This window comes from Thermothelomyces thermophilus, chromosome 3 (assembly GCF_000226095.1).
Source record: "Thermothelomyces thermophilus ATCC 42464 chromosome 3, complete sequence".
NCBI classification, from domain to species: domain Eukaryota; kingdom Fungi; phylum Ascomycota; class Sordariomycetes; order Sordariales; family Chaetomiaceae; genus Thermothelomyces; species Thermothelomyces thermophilus.
The window spans coordinates 954,324-975,217 of record NC_016474.1 but is presented as its reverse complement, the minus strand read 5'-3'; the positions used below and the strand labels follow the sequence as shown (position 1 = coordinate 975,217).

The following is a 20,894-nucleotide window of genomic DNA, read 5'->3' as shown; positions in this document are numbered from 1 at the left end:
TGCGGAAGGTCCCTTACGCGGGTAGCGCCGAGTGTTCCGTCTCCCCAAAATTCAGGGCAGGAGGCAACCCACCCCTGGCTGTCACTTGAAATAGAAAAAAAAATACTCCGTAGTGGAGCAGGAGCATTCATGCCAAACTTGTAAGACGGGCGAACTCAGCGCTCTTCCATGTGCGGATCTAACCCCTCTTAGGTAGCACCTTACCACTTCGTGGCAGGGGTCCTGGTTTGAGTCGTCCCAAATCGCCCAAAATATCCTCCCTACAGCCTCGAGGACCAGCCCTACACTAAGAGATGCTCAAGCAGAGTACACCACGAAACACACTAACGCTGGTGGACTGCGTACACAGTAGTGGACACAACAAGACCGATCACGCGAGCGAGTGTGGGCTACGCTGTTCGCACCGTTACTATGGACTATTATGGGAATCATTGATGGAGTCCTGTTCCTCGTTGAGCTCCGAATGGAATGCAGTGGCCAGAAACCCGATGTGATATCTGTTTCAGTACCTACTCTTCCAAAATATGAACTGGTTTGACCATGCAAACAATCTGGCTATAGCTAGGAGGCCCAAAGGTTAATGCGCGAGAATGCTCATTTAAATCAGCGTCTCCTCCGAATCTTAGGCCTTGCCAATTACCTGTCCGCGCGAGAAGCTTCACATCCAAGCTGAGAAGGCAGAATACTAACCAGGGCAACGCACTTGAACCAGCTTGAGTAAACATCACAAGCCTGTCTTCTTGCTTGTCAGTCTATGGAGGGAGGCACCACCGCTAGAGCAGCTATATATAGTAGTACTCTCATCACTTGTTAAAACAGGTCCTGTAGAGAGTGGAACAGGCACGGCACCGTCGCTAAAATCGACATAGGAGCTTGTTGGGGTAGAGCGTACATGTCGATCACCCAGGACTTTTCGACCCCGGATGAAGGGTTCACGAATTCCAATTCCTTTCAATGGCCTCTTGTTTCGTTCTTGTAAAGTCTGCCAAAGTCTCTTGGAAGGAAGTTCGCAGATGTCACTTCTTGATTCCTGACTGTCTTTTGCTCATTTTCGCGGCATCTGCAGCCTCAGCAGGATGCCGCAGGGCTCCAATGCTCGGTGACGGGATTCAAGACGGTGACGGCTGACGGCGAAAGCTCTGCGAGCTGGAGTCAGATGCTTCTGCTACCCGAAGACTACACACCAACAGAACCGCCCATACGAGCTGCTCTTCAGCCTCCATCCATTGATGACGCGGGCTCCACGGCCGTTAAATGCGGCAAAGCGGGCCGTGCTCCAGCCTGCAGAAGCTGGCCACCTCGAGAACTCTCCTAGACTACTACGGCTAATACGGCATACGCGACGGGGGCGACGGGGGAAGGGGAATTGGAAGAGGGCCAGCGACTGTGCTGTCGGTGAGTTATGATCTCTCCTTTTGCCAGTTCTGATCTTGATAGTGAGGCTGAAATCTTGTTCTTTGCGCGTCGGCTTAAACCTGCGAGCCAGTGTTGATGCTGGGTTCACGGCTCAGAAAGAATTTATTTGATTTGAGGTTAGGGTCCGGCGTGCTCCGGTCCCTACTGCGCGAGTCTGTGGGATTCGAGTTGGTCTCGATTCAAAATCATGCAGGAAGTTAAAAATACGGACGTACGTCGACCGCACACTTGGCTTCGTCTGTGCGCGCGGGAAAGCCCCCGAAATTGAAAGGTTACCAAAGAGCGCTTTGCTGTGTTGCATTCCGCTGCGTATTTCGCCGTACATACATACAAACCTGGTAATAAGGGACCTACCTCACTACCTCCCGGTAAATGCGCTCCAGTCTCTCGCGTCTGCCAGGTGCCCCTGCCGGCGGCAGCAGCGCTTAACTGGTCCATGCCTCTCTCCCGAGCAGAGCCCCAACTAACCCGTACAGACTTCAGGTTCCCCTCCCAGAGATTAAAGTCGCACAGATGAAGCGAGAGGCAATGACGTGACGGAAGAACCCGCCGTCATCCTACGCCACCTCAGGCTGATTGCTGTCTTTGTGTTTGCACTCCATTGCAGCAACAAACATGACGGGCTACATTGCTCTGTCAAGAGGACCACCCTATTAAAACTGGCGGAGTCGTGAGCCATCAAGTACCTAATGTATGTATGTACGGAGTACTGTACATACATACAATACAGTACTAAGTAATCCGTACGGGCAAACATGACAGATTCTCGGAAGCACAGCGGCCCCCGAAAGAGGTTCCTTGCAGGAGTTAATTTTCACAAAAATGAGCGTGTCAAGTTTGAAAACTGCGATCTGTTGCGGGGAAAACACCTCATTCACGAAGGCCTTCGTGGTCGCTTGGCCAAGGTTGAAACGCGAGACCATGGCGCGGGCCATACCCGAACCTTCACGTGCGCGCACGCGAAGCACTACCCAAGCATGCTCTAAGCAAGAGTCTTACCCTGATCGTCGATATACTAGCCCTGGGGATTGGTCATCATCACAGAAATCAGGTTATAAGCAACAGGCTCCTTCGGCTTTTTCAAGCATCAAGCCAAGGTTGGCTGGTCGAGAGGTAGTAAGATAGGCAGGTAGGCAGGTAGTGTATGTACTGTACGTCGAATAGCAGGGAGCCGATTGCTTGGGGGGTGGGTGAATAATACAGTACACACACACACGCGTTGAGAGCGTTGAGGCTGTTGTATTTCCGACAAGTTCGTTGAACGAGCAGCGCGGCAACAAAAACCAAACTTGCTCTTCTCATTATTAAGCCAGCCTGCATCTGGCCTCAAATGCTCCGTGGTTGGAAGTGTCCATCAGACTTCTATACCGCGGCTGTGACTAACGAAACAACAGAGCGGAGAGGGCTTACTACCGCTAATGATACAGTGCGGAGAACAGCTCTAAACAGTACTACACCCTTCAAGGCCATCGTCGGTACCCCTGTCGCTGCTGCCCCATTCCACCTCCCCCCCCCCCCCAGGCTTTTGAAAAGCGAGCCTCTGTCCCTCTTCTCTCCAGCTGTCGTCACACACTGGACGAGCCTCATCTAATCAAACCTGCAATCGCCTGACACGGACGCGGTTTTTTGTCAGGAAAAAAGCTCGACCAGGCAGAGCTACCCCCAAATCACCAGCTCCATCGAGTCGGCCGACCGTGTCTCTCATTCAAGCCGCTACGAAATACTGTCGAGCTTTCGGACGTGGCCAGGCGTGCCAGGCGATTCCAGCTACCCAGACTCGCGATTTCTCGCAGCGCCCGGAGCACCAGAAACCGGGTCTCAGCCGGGCACGCGCCGCATCGCGTCGCAGAAATCATCGCACGCCTGCGCCCGGCGCATATACTTGTCACTTCGGGGATCGCCCACGTGCTCCTTCCCCTGCTCGCTCATTCTGTCCTCCCGCATTCGTTTATGCAGCGTCTCGATCCGATCTAGATCCCTGAACCTGGCGGCGCCGAAACACAGCAACAGACTGCCCAGCGCAGTGGCATCCCTTCTCGCGCCCCCCGTCGCGCCGTCACAGCCATGACGCCCGGAATTCAGCCACCCATGTCCCAACAACAGCCTGCGTCGCAGCAGCAGCAGCAGCCGCCGCCGCAGCAACAACAACAACAGCAGCAACAGCAACAGCAACAGCAACAGCAACAACAACCGCGACCGAACGCCCCGGCTACCCCGAACACTCCCAACACGATCGCCGCTTCTCAAGCACAGTCCGCTGTGTCTCCGCCCAGCAAGCGCGATTTGAAGTCGTGGTGGAAAGGCTTTAAGCTCCCCTCGAAGCATCAAGAGTCACAGGGTACAGCCACCCCGCCTCCTATACCATTTCCAAGAACCCAGCCCCAAAGGAAAGCCACCATCTTTGCAGAGGATGTGCACGGCGACTACAATCGTTTCCCACCCGCCACGTCACTACTTCACAACATCGTCTCAGACGAAGAAAGGCGCGCGGCTCATCAAGCAAGTGCGAGCATGAGCCCCCCGCCGCCTCCGTCGTCACGAAGAAGGCCACCGGTGCCGCCCAAGTTGGGCGCGCTTTCCAGTCTTGTGGCCTGGCGATCCAGGGGATGCCCTTGTGCACTTCGTCGCAAGTCCCGTTCGGCCAGAGCTAAACTGATTGTCGCAGAACCTCGGCCCCAAGGAATCTTCGGGGTCCCCCTACGCCAGAGCATCACCTACGCAAATGTCGCCATCTCGCTTGTGGACGAAGACGGCAAGAGTTACATTTACGGCTATGTCCCGATCGTTGTTGCAAAGTGCGGCGTGTTTCTGAAAGAGAGGGGTTCGTACACATATCCACCCCCGTCATCCGCTTCACGCCTAGATGCGTACTGACGGATTGCGAAGCGACCGAGATCGAGGGAATCTTTCGCCTGAGCGGCTCCGAGAAGCGGATCAAGGAGCTCAAGAACATTTTCGACTCTCCTGACAGGTACGGCAAAGGACTGGTCTGGGATGGGTACACAGTCCACGACGCTGCCAACGTCCTCCGCCGCTATCTCAACGATCTCCCTGAGCCGGTGGTACCTCTGGATCTTTACGAGAAGTTCCGGGAACCACTCCGGGGGGCAACGAAGCCCGGAAATGGGGAAGCGGAAGGACCGCAGCTAGTCGAGGGCTTCGACATGGATGCTGCCATCGCCAAATACCAGCGCCTGATCACAGAGTTGCCGCCTCTCAACCGCCAGCTTCTCCTTTACATTCTGGACTTGCTTGCCGTGTTCGCAGCCAAGTCGGACCAGAACCGCATGACGTCTCAGAACCTGGCCGCCATCTTCCAGCCCGGCATGCTCTCCCATCCCGCCCACGCCATGGCACCAGAGGAGTATCGGCTCAATCAATGCGTCATTATCTTCCTCATCGAGAACCAAGATCACTTTCTCATTGGGATGCAAGGCACGGCCGCCGACGAGAAGACAGTGGAAGAAGTCCAGAAAGGTACGCCAGTGCTCAACGCCCCACCCACGCCGAACACCAAGACGGGCCTTGTTCGGTCTGCATCGACTGGCAGCGTCGGCCCCGAGAGTGTTGCCAAGGAAGGCTCAATTCGGAGAAACAAGTCGACCTCGTCGAGGCGGTCCTTCCACTCTAACGGTTGCCCGAGCCCCGCCAGCCCGGCGTTGGCAACCACCCCGACAGCCGGACTGGCGCGGAGCAACACCCTCCCGGCCAAGAAATCACCAGCGTTACAGTCCGGGAGGTTCGCTTCTCGGAACGAGCCACATGTCGCTCCCTTGACGCCGGTCGCAGCACCCGCAACTACAGTGGTATCTTCGCCCGGAGTTGTGGAGGAGATTGCCACTCCTCCGGAGGAAACAGAACCGTCAGCTTCAGCACCGACAGCGCCGTCCAGTTCACAGCCTGGCCTGGCCATTCCTGGCGCTAAAAGCCAGGACAAACTGCTCGAGCCTCCCACCCCTGACGCCACGACTCCGTCCAAGGAACGGAAACTGCCCACCTTGTTCCAGAGGATGGCTTCCAGTGAGGGCGACGGACGCCAGCCTAACAAGCTGAGGAAAAAGAGGATACCGGGCAGCGCAAACCCTAGTGCCCACAGCTCAACTGCTTCGCTTTCCCATTCAGCAACGGCCTCTCCCAATGCCGAGACAGCGAACCCTCTGGAGGCAGTACGGCCCATTGCTGGTGCCGAAGAGTCTGCGACAACGCAACCAGCTGACACGTCCTCGGATCTGACACCAAGACCCTCTCACGCCGTTCCCAACAACGTCAAGTCTGACACTGATCCGAACTCCCGAGCCAGTTCCGGAAGCACCGAGTCGGGCCGCCCGGAGGTGAGCACTGCCGGTGCTCACCCCAGTCCCGGTAACGTCACCCTCGGCGGCACCAACGCCGATACTTCGCATTCTGGATACGCCAACGCCGACACCCTTCACCCCAGCAGCGCCCAGTTACCACTCCAGCACAAGAAGTCGCCTCCAACCTCGCTGCACAGTTCCTTTAACGAGACTTCAGATCTCGACCAAGTGGATGAGCCAGTAGCCCCTCCGGCTGAGGCGCCCGTTCCAGACACACCCAACGAGAAGGAGAAGAAGCGGCGTTGGCGACTGTCTCGCAAGAAAGAGGACGCTTCACCACCGTCTTATCCTCCGCTCGCTGCGCAGCCCCCGATCGGATCGAATGCAACAGCCAGCGCCAGCGGCACATCTGTTAACAGTTCCGGGAAGCCCGGGCATAGCACGGCTGGCGACACCTCGGACCGCACCACTATCAACACAGAGGCTCCACTGACCGAGGTATCCAGCAAGGAGAGCAGGGACGAGTCCAACAAGATCTCGAGCTGGATCAAGAACAAGTACCGCGAGCACAAGGAGAATGTCGAACAGCGGCGGAACAAATCGCCGCCCGCAGGGGAACGGGCTGTGTCGATCGGTTCCAGCCTCCTGTCGTCACGTGGCAAGAGTCTAGATCTGAAACGGACTGAAGAGGAGAAACAGCCGGTGCCGCAGCCGGTAGAGGCCAAGCCGCCAGCGCCACCGCAGTCAGGAGAAGCCGCACCGATTCCGAATCAGACATCGCAATCTCACACCCAACCACCACCGCCTCAGCCGTTGACGACGACGACAACAACAACAACGGCAACGACCCCTCCACCGCCGCAGTCGCAGCAGCCTCAGGAGCCAAAGGCGCAATAGCAATCATTTTCTCGGATACTTCCTCAGAGATGACATACCGCCAATGAGTTCAACGCCGTTACGAATGATTCGGACGCACCTTTAGTGTATCCTTTTCTTCTTCATCCATCTTCTTCTTCCTCTTCTTATCCTTCCTCTTCCTCTTGCTACTTCTTCCTTCTCTTTTATTTTCTCCAAGCAAAATAAAGAAAAACTCGCATTGAGCATTCTGAAGGACCGGGTTAGCAGTAGATATCCCGCATACATACATGCCTGCGAACCAGCCAGAGCCATTCCATTCCTGGAGACTGGGGAAAGTAAGACATGGGCAGAAGTGGTCGGTTTGGCTCTGGATGTGCTGGATCCGTCTGGCTAATGCGGGTTACCCGGACGTGGGTTGTTGATTGTTTCCGCTCTTCTTTTGGCTCTCTTGGCTCTCTTGGGTTGGGAGAGGGTTAGGGTAGGGTTGATTGACCAAGAAAAAGATTCCCCCGTTGTTGTTGTTGTTCCTGTTACCTGTGCCCTTGTTGTTGGAAGTTCGTCCTGGGTGATTATTCTGTTGGTGTATCAACGTTTCACAGGAGAGGATGCGAGAAGGGTTGTTCTGAGCGTCTGTTCTCATCGGACGGCAAGAGGCATGGCAGTGCATTATTAGAATACAATACATGGACCTTAACTGGATGCGCGATTATGCTCCCAACTGGCGTTCCGCATGCTCACAGTAGTGTAATAATGAGTTAGGTACCTTACGTACAAGGATCCTCTGTTCTTGGTGCCTGTTTTCGAAACGCCGGTTCCTGACTGGGGTAAATGTCTAACACCATAGACGCTCTCTACCACTTCAGACCTGGATGCACGATAGTAATATTAATACTAATAGCTTTCCTTTCATTTAAATTATATCAGTCTCGAGGAAACGCGCGACTCGGAGGTTCAGCACCCTGAGAGACATGGGGAGAGGAAGGATGCATGCGGACTTGCACGTGGGCCGGGCGTCGGCTTCTTATAAGATCTCCTATTTCAAGCAGTAGTATACTAACGACCTTTAGGAGATTCTTAACTAGTAGCTGGAATCAAAGAAGAAGGATTAGGCTTCTTGGACAGCGTCGCTAGAGAGGTACGAGGTTACCTTAGCCATGAGCCGCCTGCTCAACGTCGATGCCGACATCTGGAGCCGACGGTGGCATCCCACGGCGGTGCTTGGAAGGCCTGGTCCTTTTCCCGGGTCCCTTTCCTATTTAGTGGATGAAGTTGGTGATCTTGGCTTCGGGTCTAACTTTGGACACTATTCATTATTTTAATGATCGGTTTAACTACGCATTAATTGAAGAGACAATTTAAGTCCTTTAAGTCAATTTGAATAAGAGATGTAATCAGTCTTGATACACACACCTATTTCATAGTATGAATAAAAAATGTATAACCTTTCAAATAAAATAACCACACCTATGTAAGGTATGAAGGAAGTCCTTTTGGATGTATGCACTGTGTGCGCGCAAAAAAGATATTATAGTGTCTTCACATATCGGGTCTTCTAGATTCGACTAGTTACTCCGTATGGACACCACCCGTGCGCCATGCTCGAGGCGGGATAGCGTCTGTTCCAATACCGCCACAAGCCGGCCCATTTCCCCCACGATGCCGGCCGATTGGAATTGCCACGTGTGACCAGGAGCTCTGGTCAGTTACACTATGTATGTACATACACTAGCTCGGGGAGAAGGTCTTGGTTCATTTGGTGACCCGGCGCCTGAAATCACTGGATCCGACTTTTTCAGTCCCCACTCGGTCCCGCGGCGATTTTGGGCCAGATCGGCCCCAGCGCGTTGCTCCAAAAGACTGTTCGTAGTGTAGCCGACTGTACGGTCTCAAGTATTTCCTTGGTAGGAGCGTTCTCTTCACGCGCATCATGGATGCCGCTTCCTCATCGCATTGGAGTGCAAAGAAAGAAGAAATCCAAACAATGGTCGGGACGAAAACCGACCCCACTCACGTTTAAAAAATTCCAGACTGCCAATGCAGCCACGCTAACTGCTGGGGCGCGGCATATTCCGTACCTCTCGGGTATACCACACCGAGATCGGCCGCATCGGGCCCAGAGCTTGCGAGCTTGCAGTGTGTTGTGATATGCATACAACCGTGCTCTTTCGCGGAGACTGGTCCACCTCGCGACCCCACCTTTTTGATCCTGGATGACCGGGTCGTTGGCGAGATCCGAGTACTCTTTCCCTCTGCGAGCCACTCTGTACAGGTCCGCATCATGGCACTGTCTGCGCGCTGCACCGGACCGTGGTCTAATCCAGTCCTCACTCGTCGAACGAGTACCATCGCTGGATGCTGATGTCGGCGAGGGAAGGTCAAGATGGCAAGAGGCAAATGAGGCGAGATGCAGAGCTGCGCACCAGCTCCAAGAACAACCTTGAGCTCTTCGCCGGGGAAGCGTGCAGAGCCCGAGGCCGTACTCGACCTCCTGTCAACCGGCGTCCATATTATACATTCGGTTGGCGAGGCTTGGAGGGTAGAGTTAGCGCGGAGGGCCCTTTTTGAAGCTTCTCTGAGTTGCCAGCTAAGCATTCAATGATATATATATATATTTTCTCATGCGCGTCTCGACCTGTGGGTGGCAAAGGACACGGCAGGGTTCATGTCTAGAGTCAAGAAAAAAAGAAAAAAAAAAGGAAGGTTGGGGGGCGGGGCGCTAGAGAGAGGGGTGATGAGACGAAACAAAATGACGGTGGAGGTGAGTGTGTGTAGGGAGGGCCAAGATTTCCTTGCCAGAGAGGGCGGATGTATGGACGGACCGACTTTTGTCGTTCAGTGTTCTCCAGTTAGCCCGTGAAGATTGAGGTTGTCGTTTCGTTTTCTAGAAGCTTGGAACAGCTCCCTATACCGTAATTGGGCTGGACCAGTAGGAGCAGTGTTTTGAGACTCCACGTTATAAGCAGGAACTCTTTCTCGACACCTGCCATGAATGGAGTATGTAGTATGCACTGTACATACCCACGGATAGGTATGCACGGATTATGTATGCACATACATGCCCACAGGTACCTTGTTTTCATGATTCACGAGGCTGGCCTTAAATCCATCTCGTCGTAGTTCACCATATATATATGCGCTGGACAACGGACCAGTTTCAGACCAGTAGTGCACTCCGTATGCACTTGCTCACAAGGTCCAAGTGAATGTATGCTGGAGTGCGGAATACACTACATGTGTCCCGCACGTACCGATCACGATGCCCGATGCAGTACACTACGAAATTTAGGGCATATACCTAGTGGGTCCAATACACTGCCAATGCGGGGGTGGATTCTTACCCCAGAGCCCAGAACGCGGAGCCGGTGGAGAAGCCTCGGAGGCCATCCACTCACGATGCTACAGAACCCTTGGTCGCGAACCTTATTTTGGAAGGTGCTTATGGTTAGCACCCCCGATTCCGGTTCCTGGCCATCCAGAAAGCCAAAGAAGTCCACTAGTGTACTCGCTACGTGCGGAGGTAATCCGGTACATAGCGTCATGGTTCATGGGGGATAGCAGCTCGGCCGCACAACGCGGGAAGCCTGCCGTAGTGTACGGAATACTCCGTACATCTGGTGTTACCTCGGATGGGGGGTGTATAAAAATTTCGATGGCATTTGTCGAGGCGTGTCGGCGCTCCTTCTGATCTGCGTGGTACCAACGATCTGCACTTCCTATCAATTGTGCAGATTGGTACCGGTTTTTCTTCCCTCCCCTTGTCAACTCTTTCCTTTTCCTTTCCCTTCCTCCGCTCGCCTTGCGCCGTAACTTGCCAATTCTCCCCCGCCTCGGCCTCGTCCCGACAAAGCCGCGCGGAAGCGTTACAACGAGCATTGCTGGATCGAGTTTGCCAGCCCGCGGAAACGCCCGAACTCGCCGCCATGTCGGAGCTCAAGCATCGTGCGTTCACTCGTCCATCTCCGTCGCGGAACAATCCGGAGGTGTGCATCTGCTGTAACCCGAACATGACTAACACTGAACGCCAGCATCGGACGAGGAGGACACCAAATATCCGGCGGCCGGCAAAGTCGCTGTCGGTGGCGATGCGGCCCGTCATTACGACTCGGCCCCGGGCTCGGAGGAGGTCGTCTGCCCGCCCCACACCACGGATCGCCGGATCACGACCAAGATTGACGCATACATCATCCCCTTCGTCTCGGTGCTCTACCTCATGGCCTTCCTCGACCGCGTCAACATCGGCAACGCCCGCGCCTTCGGCCTCGAGGAGGAGCTCCACATGGGCGGCGTCGAGTACAACACGGCGCTAACCATCTTCTTCGTCCCCTACATCGTCTTCGAGATCCCGTCCAACATCCTGCTCAAACACTTCACCCCCCGCGTCTGGCTGTCCATCTGCTGCATCGGCTTTGGCTCCGTCACCGTCTTCCAGGGCCTGGTCCAGAACTACAGCGGCCTTCTCGCCACCCGCTTCTTCCTGGGCGCTTTCGAATGCGTCCTGTTCCCCGGGTGCTTCTACCTGATCGGCAGTTGGTACCGCCGTGCCGAGGCCCAGAAGCGCTTCTCCCTCTTCTTCTCGTCCACCTCGCTGGCCGGCGCCTTTGGCGGCCTCTTGGCCTCGGCGATCGGGAAGATGGACCACATCCGGAACTACCGGGGATGGCGCTGGATCTTCCTCCTCGAGGGCTGCTTCACCGTCCTCTTGGGCGTCATCTTCCTCTTCACCTTCCCTTCCTTCCCGGAACAGGCGGTACGTCGGTGATTTTCTCTCGTCTGCCCAGTAGCGAACAGGGACCCCCGATCCGAGAAAGAGAGAGAGAGAGAGAGAGAGAGAGAGAGAGAGAGAGAGAGAGAGAGCGTTGGGAGTGACTCGGTGTGCTGACCTACGCGACAGACCTGGCTTCGTGACGACGAGCGCGAGTACGTCAAGGCCCGGCTGCGCGCCTCGCAGGGCGCGAGTGGTGCCGAGCGCAAGATCAAGCTCAGAGACGTCAAAGACGTCATGTCCGACTACAAGATCTGGCTCGGCGGCTTCATGTACTTCGGCCTCATCGTACCAGCCTACTCGTACGCCTACTTCGCGCCCACCATCATCCAGAGCTACAAGTACGATCCTATCACCACCCAGCTGCGATCCGTCCCTCCCTGGGCCGTCTCGTTTGGCTTCTCCATGATCGTCGCCATCTTGTCAGACTGGGCCAAGCATCGCTTCTCGTTCATCATCGGGTCCATTTGCATCGCCATCTCGGGCTTCGCCGTCCTGCTCTCCGTCCACGATAACCTGCAGGTTCAGTATGCGGCCCTGTTCTTGACCTGCATGGGTACCTACTCGGCCATGCCCGTCATTGTGTGCTGGTTCAACATGAACCTAGGCGGGCATCACCGGAGAGCCATCGGGAGCGCCTGGCAGATTGGTTCGTCTCGGTTTCCTGCCCCTTTTTTTCCACCCGGTGGCTGCGCGAGCGGCGGGGACTGACAGTGCCAGGCTTCGGTAATATCGGCGGTATCATCGCGACCTATTCGTTCGTCAAAGGCGACGCGCCCTTTTACAGGAAGGGCTATGCCATCTGCCTCTCGTTCATCTGCCTCAGCGTGCTATCTTGTTTTGCGTATGCCGCGGCCATCACGTGGGAGAACAAGAAGCGGAGCAAGCAGGTGCACGACCTGAACTTGACGGAAGCTCAGAAGCTGGATCTTGGGGTAAGTCTGGCCGGGCGCTCGGTCTTGTTTATCAGGCTTTGCTAACCTCGCGAGCAGGATCTGAACCCGGAGTTCAGGTACATGCTATGACATGAAACTCGGACTACTGGAACGGATGCGACGGGACGTCTATAAAGAATCATTTCCGTGGAGAAATTTATAGAACGGATCCGAACGCACATAGAGAAAGAGCCGGCCGGATTGTTGGAAACCGATTGACGACCATAGTCTACCACCATGTTCTAGCATCCCTACTCAGTTCCGACTACGCCCCCGTACGCCCGGAACAATCAGGGATGAATGTCGTCTCGCCCTAGATCAGCCGGTTTGACAAAATCGGCCGCGTCGAACGGCATCATCTCCGACACGGTCCTGTCGCCTATGCCCAACCCAGCCATGAGCTCTTCGATCTCCTCCACTTCCCTATCCGCCTTTGGATCTCCCAGGGACTTGAGCATCCTAATGCCCTCCTCCGCCGTCTTCCTCTCCTCGTCTGTCAAGCCTCTTGCCCGCTCCCTCCTCAGCGCCGCGAGTGCCGCGGCCTCCTTCACCCACCCGTTTTCGGCCCTCTCGTTCCCGTAAACCACCTCTCCCCCCCTCCGCACCATAACAATCCTGTCCAGCAATTCCCCCCCGCCTTTCTTCTTCTTCTTCTTCTTCTCCTCCTCCTCCTCCTCCTCTCGGTCTGCACCGGCCTCCCCGTCCTCATCTAACCAGCCCACGACGGCCTCGACGCCTTCGAAACTGGCGTCGTGCACCGCTTTTGGCGTGAACCGAACCGGCATGCCCCTGTCGCCGTGCCCTTCCTTCTGTTCTTCTTCTTGCTCTTCTCCTCCTCCTCCTCCTCCTTCTCCTCCTCCCCCCCCTCCTCCTCCTCCTTCTTTTCCTCCCCGCTCCCGCTCCCGTCTTCTCTCCCCCTCCTTCCCCGCCTCCAGGCGCTCCCAGAACCGGACGGCGATGCCCAGCCGGCTCAGGGCGGCGGGGACGGCGAGGACGGCGACGCGGACGGCGTAGTCGCGGGCGGCGAAGGCGCGCGCGACGGCGCGGAACTCGTCGGGCCGGCGGGCGGCCGCCTCGACGACGACCGGGTCGGCCCGGGCGTCCGCCGCCCGCTCGCACACGGCCAGCAGCCACCGCGCCGCCGCGGGGCCAGCCACCCGCGAGGCCAGGCCCGCGTGCCGCGCCGACGCCAGGCACGCCGCGTAGTGCGGGTGGTACCGCTTGTACGTGTCCGCGATCAGGTGCAGGATCGGCCTTTCTTCTTTTTCCGCCCATCTCTGCCGTCGTTGCGCTCGCTGTCGGCTGGTGCTGGTGTTGGTGCTGGTGTCATCTCGAGGAGAACGGTCCCAGTCTGATGGTAGACTCTCTCCTCCTCCTCCTCCATCATCACCCCCACCCCCTCCTCCTCCACCTTCTTCTTGTTGCTGTTGGCGGAGGGCCGAGAGGAGGCGCGGGGTGAAGTGGGTTTTGCCGGCGCCCGTCTGGCCCAGGATCAGGATCGCCCGCGGCCGGGTGCTCTTGCCCCCGACCTCGGGGAGGAAGGGGTCGAGCTCGGCCGGGAGGATGCGGGTGCGGAGGATGTGGTCGTGGGTCTCGGGGCTGATCCGCCAGGCGGCCAGCAGCCGGGTCGTTTCGTCGTCGGCTGATCCTGAGTCCCCGGGAGGGTCGGCGTTGCCGTTGTTGTTCTCTCTGACCCTGCTTGGAGGGGCAACGAGAGGATCCCGCGCGGAGACCATGCCGTCCGTCTAGATGCTGAATGAAGCAGGGGTGAAGTGACGAAGAAGCTCGTGAGAAGTTCAAAGGTGATGATTGCCGCCGCCTTTTAGTTGCGAGATGTAACGAGAGAGAAGGGAACTTCCCCTCTCGCTGTTAAGAGTCCGAGATAATCTTGAGAACGGCGTCCGTCTGGCTATGTATGTATGGATAGTTGGAGCGTTGGATGGCAGCCGACAAGGAGAGTGAAGGTCTTTTTGTTAATCGATGAGCTCTAAAGGAACGGCGTGTTTACTATTACTCCACAAGCAGCGACAGACCGTTTAGGTCCTAAGGGATTCTGGAACCTGGGCAGTGTACTGCTCTGCCTGGTTATGAAGAGAATAATATAATCACGGAAACTGTTCGAAAGTTTGGGTTGTAGGAAGTGCAAGCCAGGCCACCAACAGTATCGCCGTGAATGAAAGCAAAGTAGTCGACGGATTGAGAGCCTGCAGGAGCAGAGCGACTATGTAGTTGACTTACATCCATCCTCCGGACACTACGGAGTATATGTGTATGTGTCCACTTTGCGCCTGGGGTTCCACTCGACCCCAGATTCGGGATCGGCTTGATCCTCGCTCATGCTGCGGGTGAATTGCACCATTTCCAAAGTGATAATTAACCCGCCGAGATCCGCACATGGTACAGACAGCAAGCGAATGTACCGTTTGTTGGGAAAGGGTTGTCACATCATGCCCCCCGCCGCGATGGAGCAGATCGAGGCCGAGTATGTACATACATCCATTGCTTGTCGAATACCGAGCCCATTGGGGCAGTTGTCCGGGGACGGCATCCATGGGGAATGCCCCATCACACCCCCAGGGTTACAGTTAGTGTAAATATCCGGGATGGGCCACATCGAGGACCCAACCAGATACCAGCCCCGGACAACAAAGTATCTGTAATGATGCTTCATTGTGCTTAACTATATCATTCTTCTTTGCCTGGCTGGATCAAGCTATCCATTGTCTCCCCAGTCACCGTCCTGTAAAAGGTCCGTTACCCGAGACCGCCTTCCAAACCAAATCTCGCCAACTCCCAGGCGAGGGGGAAGGGGAATAAGAGAAGACGAAGAAGAAACAGTCAATGCTAGGGTGGCAGGCCAAGCGCGTTCCCCCCCCTCCCCAATAAAAAAAAAAAGAATAAACAACCAGGAATCCAGCATATACCGGTAGTGATACGTATGACCACCCTGTATAGAAAACCCGCAGCCCCCCAAACGCCAAGTCATGCCCTCGCGCGAATCGACCATGTAGAAGAAAAAGAGCACCAAACTCCCATATACGTGTCCCTGGAACGTAATTCTCTCTCACACAATAACAGCGCCCTTTCCAGCCGGTCCAATAGTCCAGACGCCGGAGACCAAAACCCCGTGCCAGCCGTGAGGCCTAAGTGCCCTTTCCTTTCCCCAAACATAATGGTAATGGGGAGTCTAATGCCTTCTTCTCTCGTCAGTTATCATAAAGTCTGTTACCTTCAAACTGGGACGCTGCGGGGCGTAACATCGCCGCTGCGCGGCCGGGAGACGAATTGCTGCTGTTGCTGTTGCTGCTGCTGCTGCTGCTGCTGTTGTTGTTGCTGCTGCTGCTGCTGTGATTTTGACGCTGCTGCAATGGCGCGCATTCTCCTCCGCAAGCTGGCAAGCCTGCCATTGATCATCTGCACCACTGCAGCAGGTGTTAGCACAAATTACGAAACTACTGCCCGAGGCTCTATATAGAGATAAGGGTTCTTCTCTCTTACTCTTCTGCACCGTCTGCTTGTCGTCGCTGCTCATCCCATCCGGGGCGTCTTGAGCAGCGACGGACTTGTCATCCTTGGATGACGAGCTCGATACGCGACGCTTCGGCAGGTGGTCGTCGTCGCTATCCAGCACCGCCTCGAGCATGCGGATAGCCGTGACGTAGGAGATCTCGCAGCCCGGTAGATCTTCGCTCGCAATCTCGTTTATGGCGGCCGTGCGGCTCATCTCCACGGCCCGGTCATACATCAGTTTCTCGGCGCTGATTCCGGCCGAGAGGAAGACGCCTTCGGTGCCCGAGCCGCTCACCGCGCCTGTTTCAGCCGGGTGGTTGCTCGGGTGGCTGGGGTGCTCTTCGGGCAGCTGCTTCTGCGCCTCGATCAGTTTTAGCCGGACAATCTCGGCCTTCTCCAGGACCTCGTTGAACCGGGACCTGATCCACTGGACGGCGGCGTTAATCTTGAGCGCCAGCGCCTGCGAGTTAACCGAGTCCCGGGTGGCCGGGTGCACGCTGTTGCTCGACTCCGCCCGGTTCTTGCGCGACCACCAGAGACTGGCAATGTCCATCGCCTTGGCGAGCAGGGACAGCGCCTTGACGTACAGCACCAGGGCCTCTTCCGATATGGACACGATCGCGTCCGTCGTGAGACCCTCGTCCTCCTCGCCCATCTTGTCGGCGAGGACACCACCGAGTCCGTGCTCGGCAGACGGGGCCAGCGGAACGAGCTGCTTGTACTTGACCTCGGCGAAGCCATAGACCACGTCGCTCCGCGTCGCGTACTCCTCGATGCACTGCGCGACTCTCGAGTCCTCGTCCACCGGGGTGCTCTGCTTCCCGTCCATGATCAAGCCCGCCGGCACCGATGGCGTCGGGTAGGCGGGGAACGGGCTGTATATTTGCGGCGGCGATTGCCCCTTGGACAGCATCTGTGGTGGTACCTTGAAGCCGAACAGCCGGAGGCTGGCATCCTGGATGGCCCTCGAGATGACCGACGTCGTGCTGCCGGGGCTGCCGGACAAGCTCTTGTCGTACGACGGTTTCCGGTAATGGTCGTTCCGTCCCTGCGGGCTCTTGGACGAGCGGCTCGGTACGGCACCCGTGGTCGAGGTGGGCGCCCCCTGCTGAGTGGCGCGTCTAACGATCTGGCCCGACTTGGGCGATTGGGCTTGCTGCGGGTAGAGCGAGATCTGGTCCGCAAGCGCGTTGACTTCGACCGCGGTCTTGTCTACGAAGATGTAGTCTCTCTCGAAAGCCACGTCCTGAGCGGCCTTTTCTTCCTCCGTCAGCGGCCTGCTCGCTGCGCTCTTGGGCCGCGCGCGGCCGGCAGGCTCCTGTGCCGGAGGCTCGCGAGCGGGCGACCTCACCGAAGCGTTCGAGTATCGGCGGCTTCGGTCAACGTACGTAACGGGCCGGACAGGAGCCGAAGTGGACGGCTGGACGGCGGGACGCCGTATCCCGAGCCCTTCTTCTCCCTCCTGCCGGGGAGAGTAGCTCAGGCGGGGGCTGGATACCTGCTCCAGCGGATTCGGCTTGGGCTCGATAGGCGTCGCAAGGGGTGATGACCGGCGCGGCTTCGGCGACGGGGAGACTCCGGGCTCGCGCCCGTCGTGCTCTGCGGGAGGAGGAGGAGGATACCGTCTCAGGGACGTCCGCCGCGACAGGGTCGCGCCCTCGTCAACCCCACTCGGACCCCTCGTCTCGGCCGGCGCCGGCTTCTCTGCCTGCTTCGGAATATCGTCCTCCACCAGGCCCGGGATGGGACCCGTGATGACGGGATGAGAAAAGTAATCCTCGAAGCTTATCCGCTCCACCGGATTTCGCTTGAGGAGGGCTCGGATCAGGCCCTTGATTTCGGCGCTGACGAGGCAGTCCTTTGAGAACCGGATAACGTCTTCGGACGCCTCGATCTTCCGCAAGAGCTCGACATGGTTGCCGGCGCGGAACGGGGGCTTCCCCGTCGCCATCTCGAACAGTACGGTGCCTACGGACCACAGGTCGGCCTTTGCGTCGTAGCGCTCGTAGCGGAGAATCTCGGGGGCCATGTACAGGGGCGAGCCGCACAGAGTCTCGGCGAGCGACGTCGATGGGAGCACCCTGGCGAAGCCGAAGTCGGCCAGCTTGAGCATGGGGAGCGAGGGGAGCCCGGCGGCGGGGGTGAGCGAGTCGTGGCTCGCGCTCAGGATCTGCTTTTGCATCTTGTTGGCCTCCCGGAACTGGGGCGACGGCAGCAGGAGCAGGTTCTGGGGCTTGACATCGCGATGAATGAGGTTCGCTTCCCGCAGGAACTTGATGGCACTGGTGAGCTGCTTCAGGAAGTGACGGATGACCACCTCGTTCAGGCCGGAGTTCGGGGCGACGGGGTATTTGCGGGCGAGTTCGTGCGTGGCCGAGTTCGTGATGAGCTTATCCCGCTTCTTGATGAACAACGACAGGTCCCCCAGCTCACAGTACTCCATGATGAGGTTGATGTGCGTCCCCGACTCGACGCAGTCGTGGAGGGCGACAATGTGGGGATGACGGAGCCGCCTGAGGATCTTGATCTCGCCGTAGAGGTTCTCCTTCAGCTTCTTATTCAGGCGGGAAAGCTCGACGGACTTGATGGCGACCAGGGCGCCCGTGTCCTTATCCAACGACATGTTAGCGGGCGCTGCCCCGTCCAACTCGGGCCTCGCGGGAGAAATGGGATAATGGGAAAGGCGAGTCTCTCCAACTGAGGCCCAAGAGCAAAACAAACAAACAACAAGACCGGGGACGGGGGGACGCTAAGCTAACCTTGTGACGGCCAGAGTACACCTGGGCAAAGCTCCCCTTCCCTATCTCCCTGTCGATGACAAAGTTCCCGATGGCTTCGTCGCTGGCTGGCCGCGGCCGCCTCGACGAAGACGTTCGTTCGGCCATGGCTCCTCCCGGCGAGGTATGCCGATAACAGGAACCAGGCGAGGAGCAGCCCGAGGGCCTATGCTATGCGAAAGACGTCGGCGGGCGACTGGATCGTCATGTACACGTAGGGTATCGTGGGCGGGGCGGAACCGAAGGCTGGCGGGCGTGAAAGGGAGAGAAACTGCGCGCGAGAGAGAAGAAGAGAAACCGACGGGGCCGCGGGGCTCGATATGGGGGGGACCCTTGGTGTTGTTGTCGGGAGAGGAACAGGTCGAGAGGGGGGAGAACTGTGCTGCCTGTGCCAGCGGATGGAGGGCGGCAGGTATCCGATAGGTCGCTGAGGGGGGACGGAGGAGGGCCGTCTTGGCGGATGCTTGTCGCAGACGAGGCGGGCAGAGATGCCGTTGGGTTCGAGGTCAAAATCGAACCTTACCGTAGTAAGGTGAGTTGGGTCGCGGAGGTCCTGCGGCGGGTGCTACGAAAGAGACGACGATACTGTGGGGTCTGAGATAACTACTTGATACGGCGAGCACTTGTTGAAAGCAGTCGTTAATCGACGGGGGGAAGGGGGGTGAAGAAGGCGAGGAGAAGATAAGAAAAGAAGAAGAAGAAGAAGAAATAGCACAGAAAATGTAGAATGTCGAAAAAGGGCCGGCCGCCGATTTCGTGTCTGGCGCAGGGGTTCTCCCGTGGGCGCGAGACGGAAGCTTAGATGGCCGGTAAGGTATGTATGCGGGCGGGTGTGTGTTGTGCCTGGGTGCAAGCAGCGGAAGCTATCGACACCTACTAGGAAGGGACGGACGGGGAGGGTAGCTCCACACGGTACTGTGACGTCCAAGGTCAATTGAATGACTCAGACCCGGCCGGCTGCGGAGGAAATGGTGTGAGCCCGTCGGGTTTTCAGCAATCTGAAAAATCGGAGCGGGAGAGAATGGACGAGACGCCTAAGGCTGAAGAGCGATGTGATGTTTTGTGTAGATGCTGGGATGGGAGAGAGAAAGGGAAGAGATGAGAGGAACCTGGGAGGAACCTGAGAGGATGGGCGACTGTTCAGTGACGGCGAGAGAGAGAGAGGCCTGTGCCTGTTGCCGGGTGGGCGCTGCGCACCGCGAAACAGGGGGGACTTTTGGGGGGAGCCAGGTGCTGTGCTGAGCCCGGAGAGCCACGCACGGGACCAGAGGCGCTGCGCTTTACTGGGCGAGCGCGTTGATGAACGCGTGCTATTGGCACGGTGCTCGTGACGCCTGGCTCCACCGACTTTGTCCGCAGAGAGCAGCTGGAGCCGGGTACTCCAAAGTACCGCTGCCCTGGTCCCTCGCACCAAGTCTCGGCGATATGCAGCCCAGTAAGACAAAGGGGTACATACATACAGTACATAGTTACAAGGCACCGTTACGTCGATTTTGCGGTCCGAGACGCGCTAACTAATGGTGTAGCGTAGCGTGCGCAGTAGAACGGCATTTGCGATAGGACGCAGTGATAACACCACCGACCCGGCCTGCACGATCCGGGAACCGCGCAGGAGCTATGTACTTGAATGTAATCCGTACACTGCAAAGTGACCTCCGTGCTGCGCAAACGGAAAAAAAAACCAGGTATTGTATGTACATACACTACACCTCGGACCGGTAACGTTATGGAGGTGTGGGCAGAAACACGCGTGCAGCTCTTCATTCGCGACATCTCTTGCGTCTTCGGGGGCGATGTTGAGATCATCGTCGAGTGGCATGAGAGCTCAAGGGGGAAAAACGGCAAGCTGGGGCCGAGCTCCAAACGCTGTGCTGATGCGCATTTGGCGTTCCGATTCCTCCCGCTGGTGCCTCGAGGTTGATGTCCTCTTCCCCGATTCATCTGGCAGCAACAGCTGTCGCTGCACAAGACGCAGGTGTAAGGTGGTCTGGCCAGGTCGGTAAGTATCAAGTACTGGATGTATGTACGGATTATTCCGTACACTGCAGACCTCCGCAGCAGTATTAGCGTAGCGGCGGTTGATCTGGGAATGGGCGCTTGTTGAGCGACCCACTCGCCAGACCCGAGGGTTCGCATTCCGTCGTCAACAAGTCGCGGTCGCTGCGCTAACACGATCGTGAGGCACCTCGTGTACTGTATGTACGAAATACAATGTATGTACTATATGTACAAGTCGGTTGGCGGCTCGGCCCACATGCACATTGACATCCTCGCCGATCGGCCCGGTGTTACGCAGAGATGCGGCAACAGTCATGTAGCCGGAAACAACGATCTAGCAGTG

The 20,894-nt window shown here is 57.2% G+C and overlaps 4 protein-coding genes across 4 annotated transcripts; 2 read left to right on the top strand and 2 right to left on the bottom strand.

The window, feature by feature from the left end:
* The first annotated feature begins 3,376 nt into the window (after positions 1-3,376).
* MYCTH_2303573 (uncharacterized protein) lies at positions 3,377-6,789 on the top strand. The gene is made up of 3 exons (XM_003662618.1): positions 3,377-3,754; positions 4,082-4,237; positions 4,303-6,789. The coding sequence occupies exons 1-3, from the start codon at positions 3,481-3,483 to the stop codon at positions 6,606-6,608; spliced, it is 2,736 nt and encodes a 911-aa protein (XP_003662666.1). The 5' UTR covers positions 3,377-3,480; the 3' UTR covers positions 6,609-6,789.
* A 3,419-nt stretch (positions 6,790-10,208) lies between these two features.
* Positions 10,209-12,456, top strand: MYCTH_2303570 (uncharacterized protein). The gene is made up of 5 exons (XM_003662617.1): positions 10,209-10,508; positions 10,595-11,316; positions 11,461-11,980; positions 12,052-12,266; positions 12,324-12,456. The coding sequence occupies exons 1-5, from the start codon at positions 10,490-10,492 to the stop codon at positions 12,354-12,356; spliced, it is 1,509 nt and encodes a 502-aa protein (XP_003662665.1). The 5' UTR covers positions 10,209-10,489; the 3' UTR covers positions 12,357-12,456.
* A 100-nt stretch (positions 12,457-12,556) lies between these two features.
* Positions 12,557-14,002, bottom strand: MYCTH_2060907 (uncharacterized protein; the record flags this gene model as incomplete). The annotated part of the gene is made up of 4 exons (XM_003662616.1): positions 12,557-12,903; positions 12,958-13,090; positions 13,220-13,524; positions 13,630-14,002. 4 exons carry the CDS (start codon positions 14,000-14,002, stop codon positions 12,557-12,559), a joined length of 1,158 nt encoding a protein of 385 aa, XP_003662664.1.
* Positions 14,003-15,385: 1,383 nt separating this feature from the next.
* MYCTH_2303567 (uncharacterized protein) lies at positions 15,386-19,078 on the bottom strand. Its single transcript, XM_003662615.1, has 3 exons — positions 18,536-19,078; positions 15,765-18,384; positions 15,386-15,688 (listed from the first exon to the last, which is right to left on the bottom strand). The coding sequence occupies exons 1-3, from the start codon at positions 18,659-18,661 to the stop codon at positions 15,498-15,500; spliced, it is 2,937 nt and encodes a 978-aa protein (XP_003662663.1). The 5' UTR covers positions 18,662-19,078; the 3' UTR covers positions 15,386-15,497.
* Positions 19,079-20,894: the final 1,816 nt, after the last annotated feature.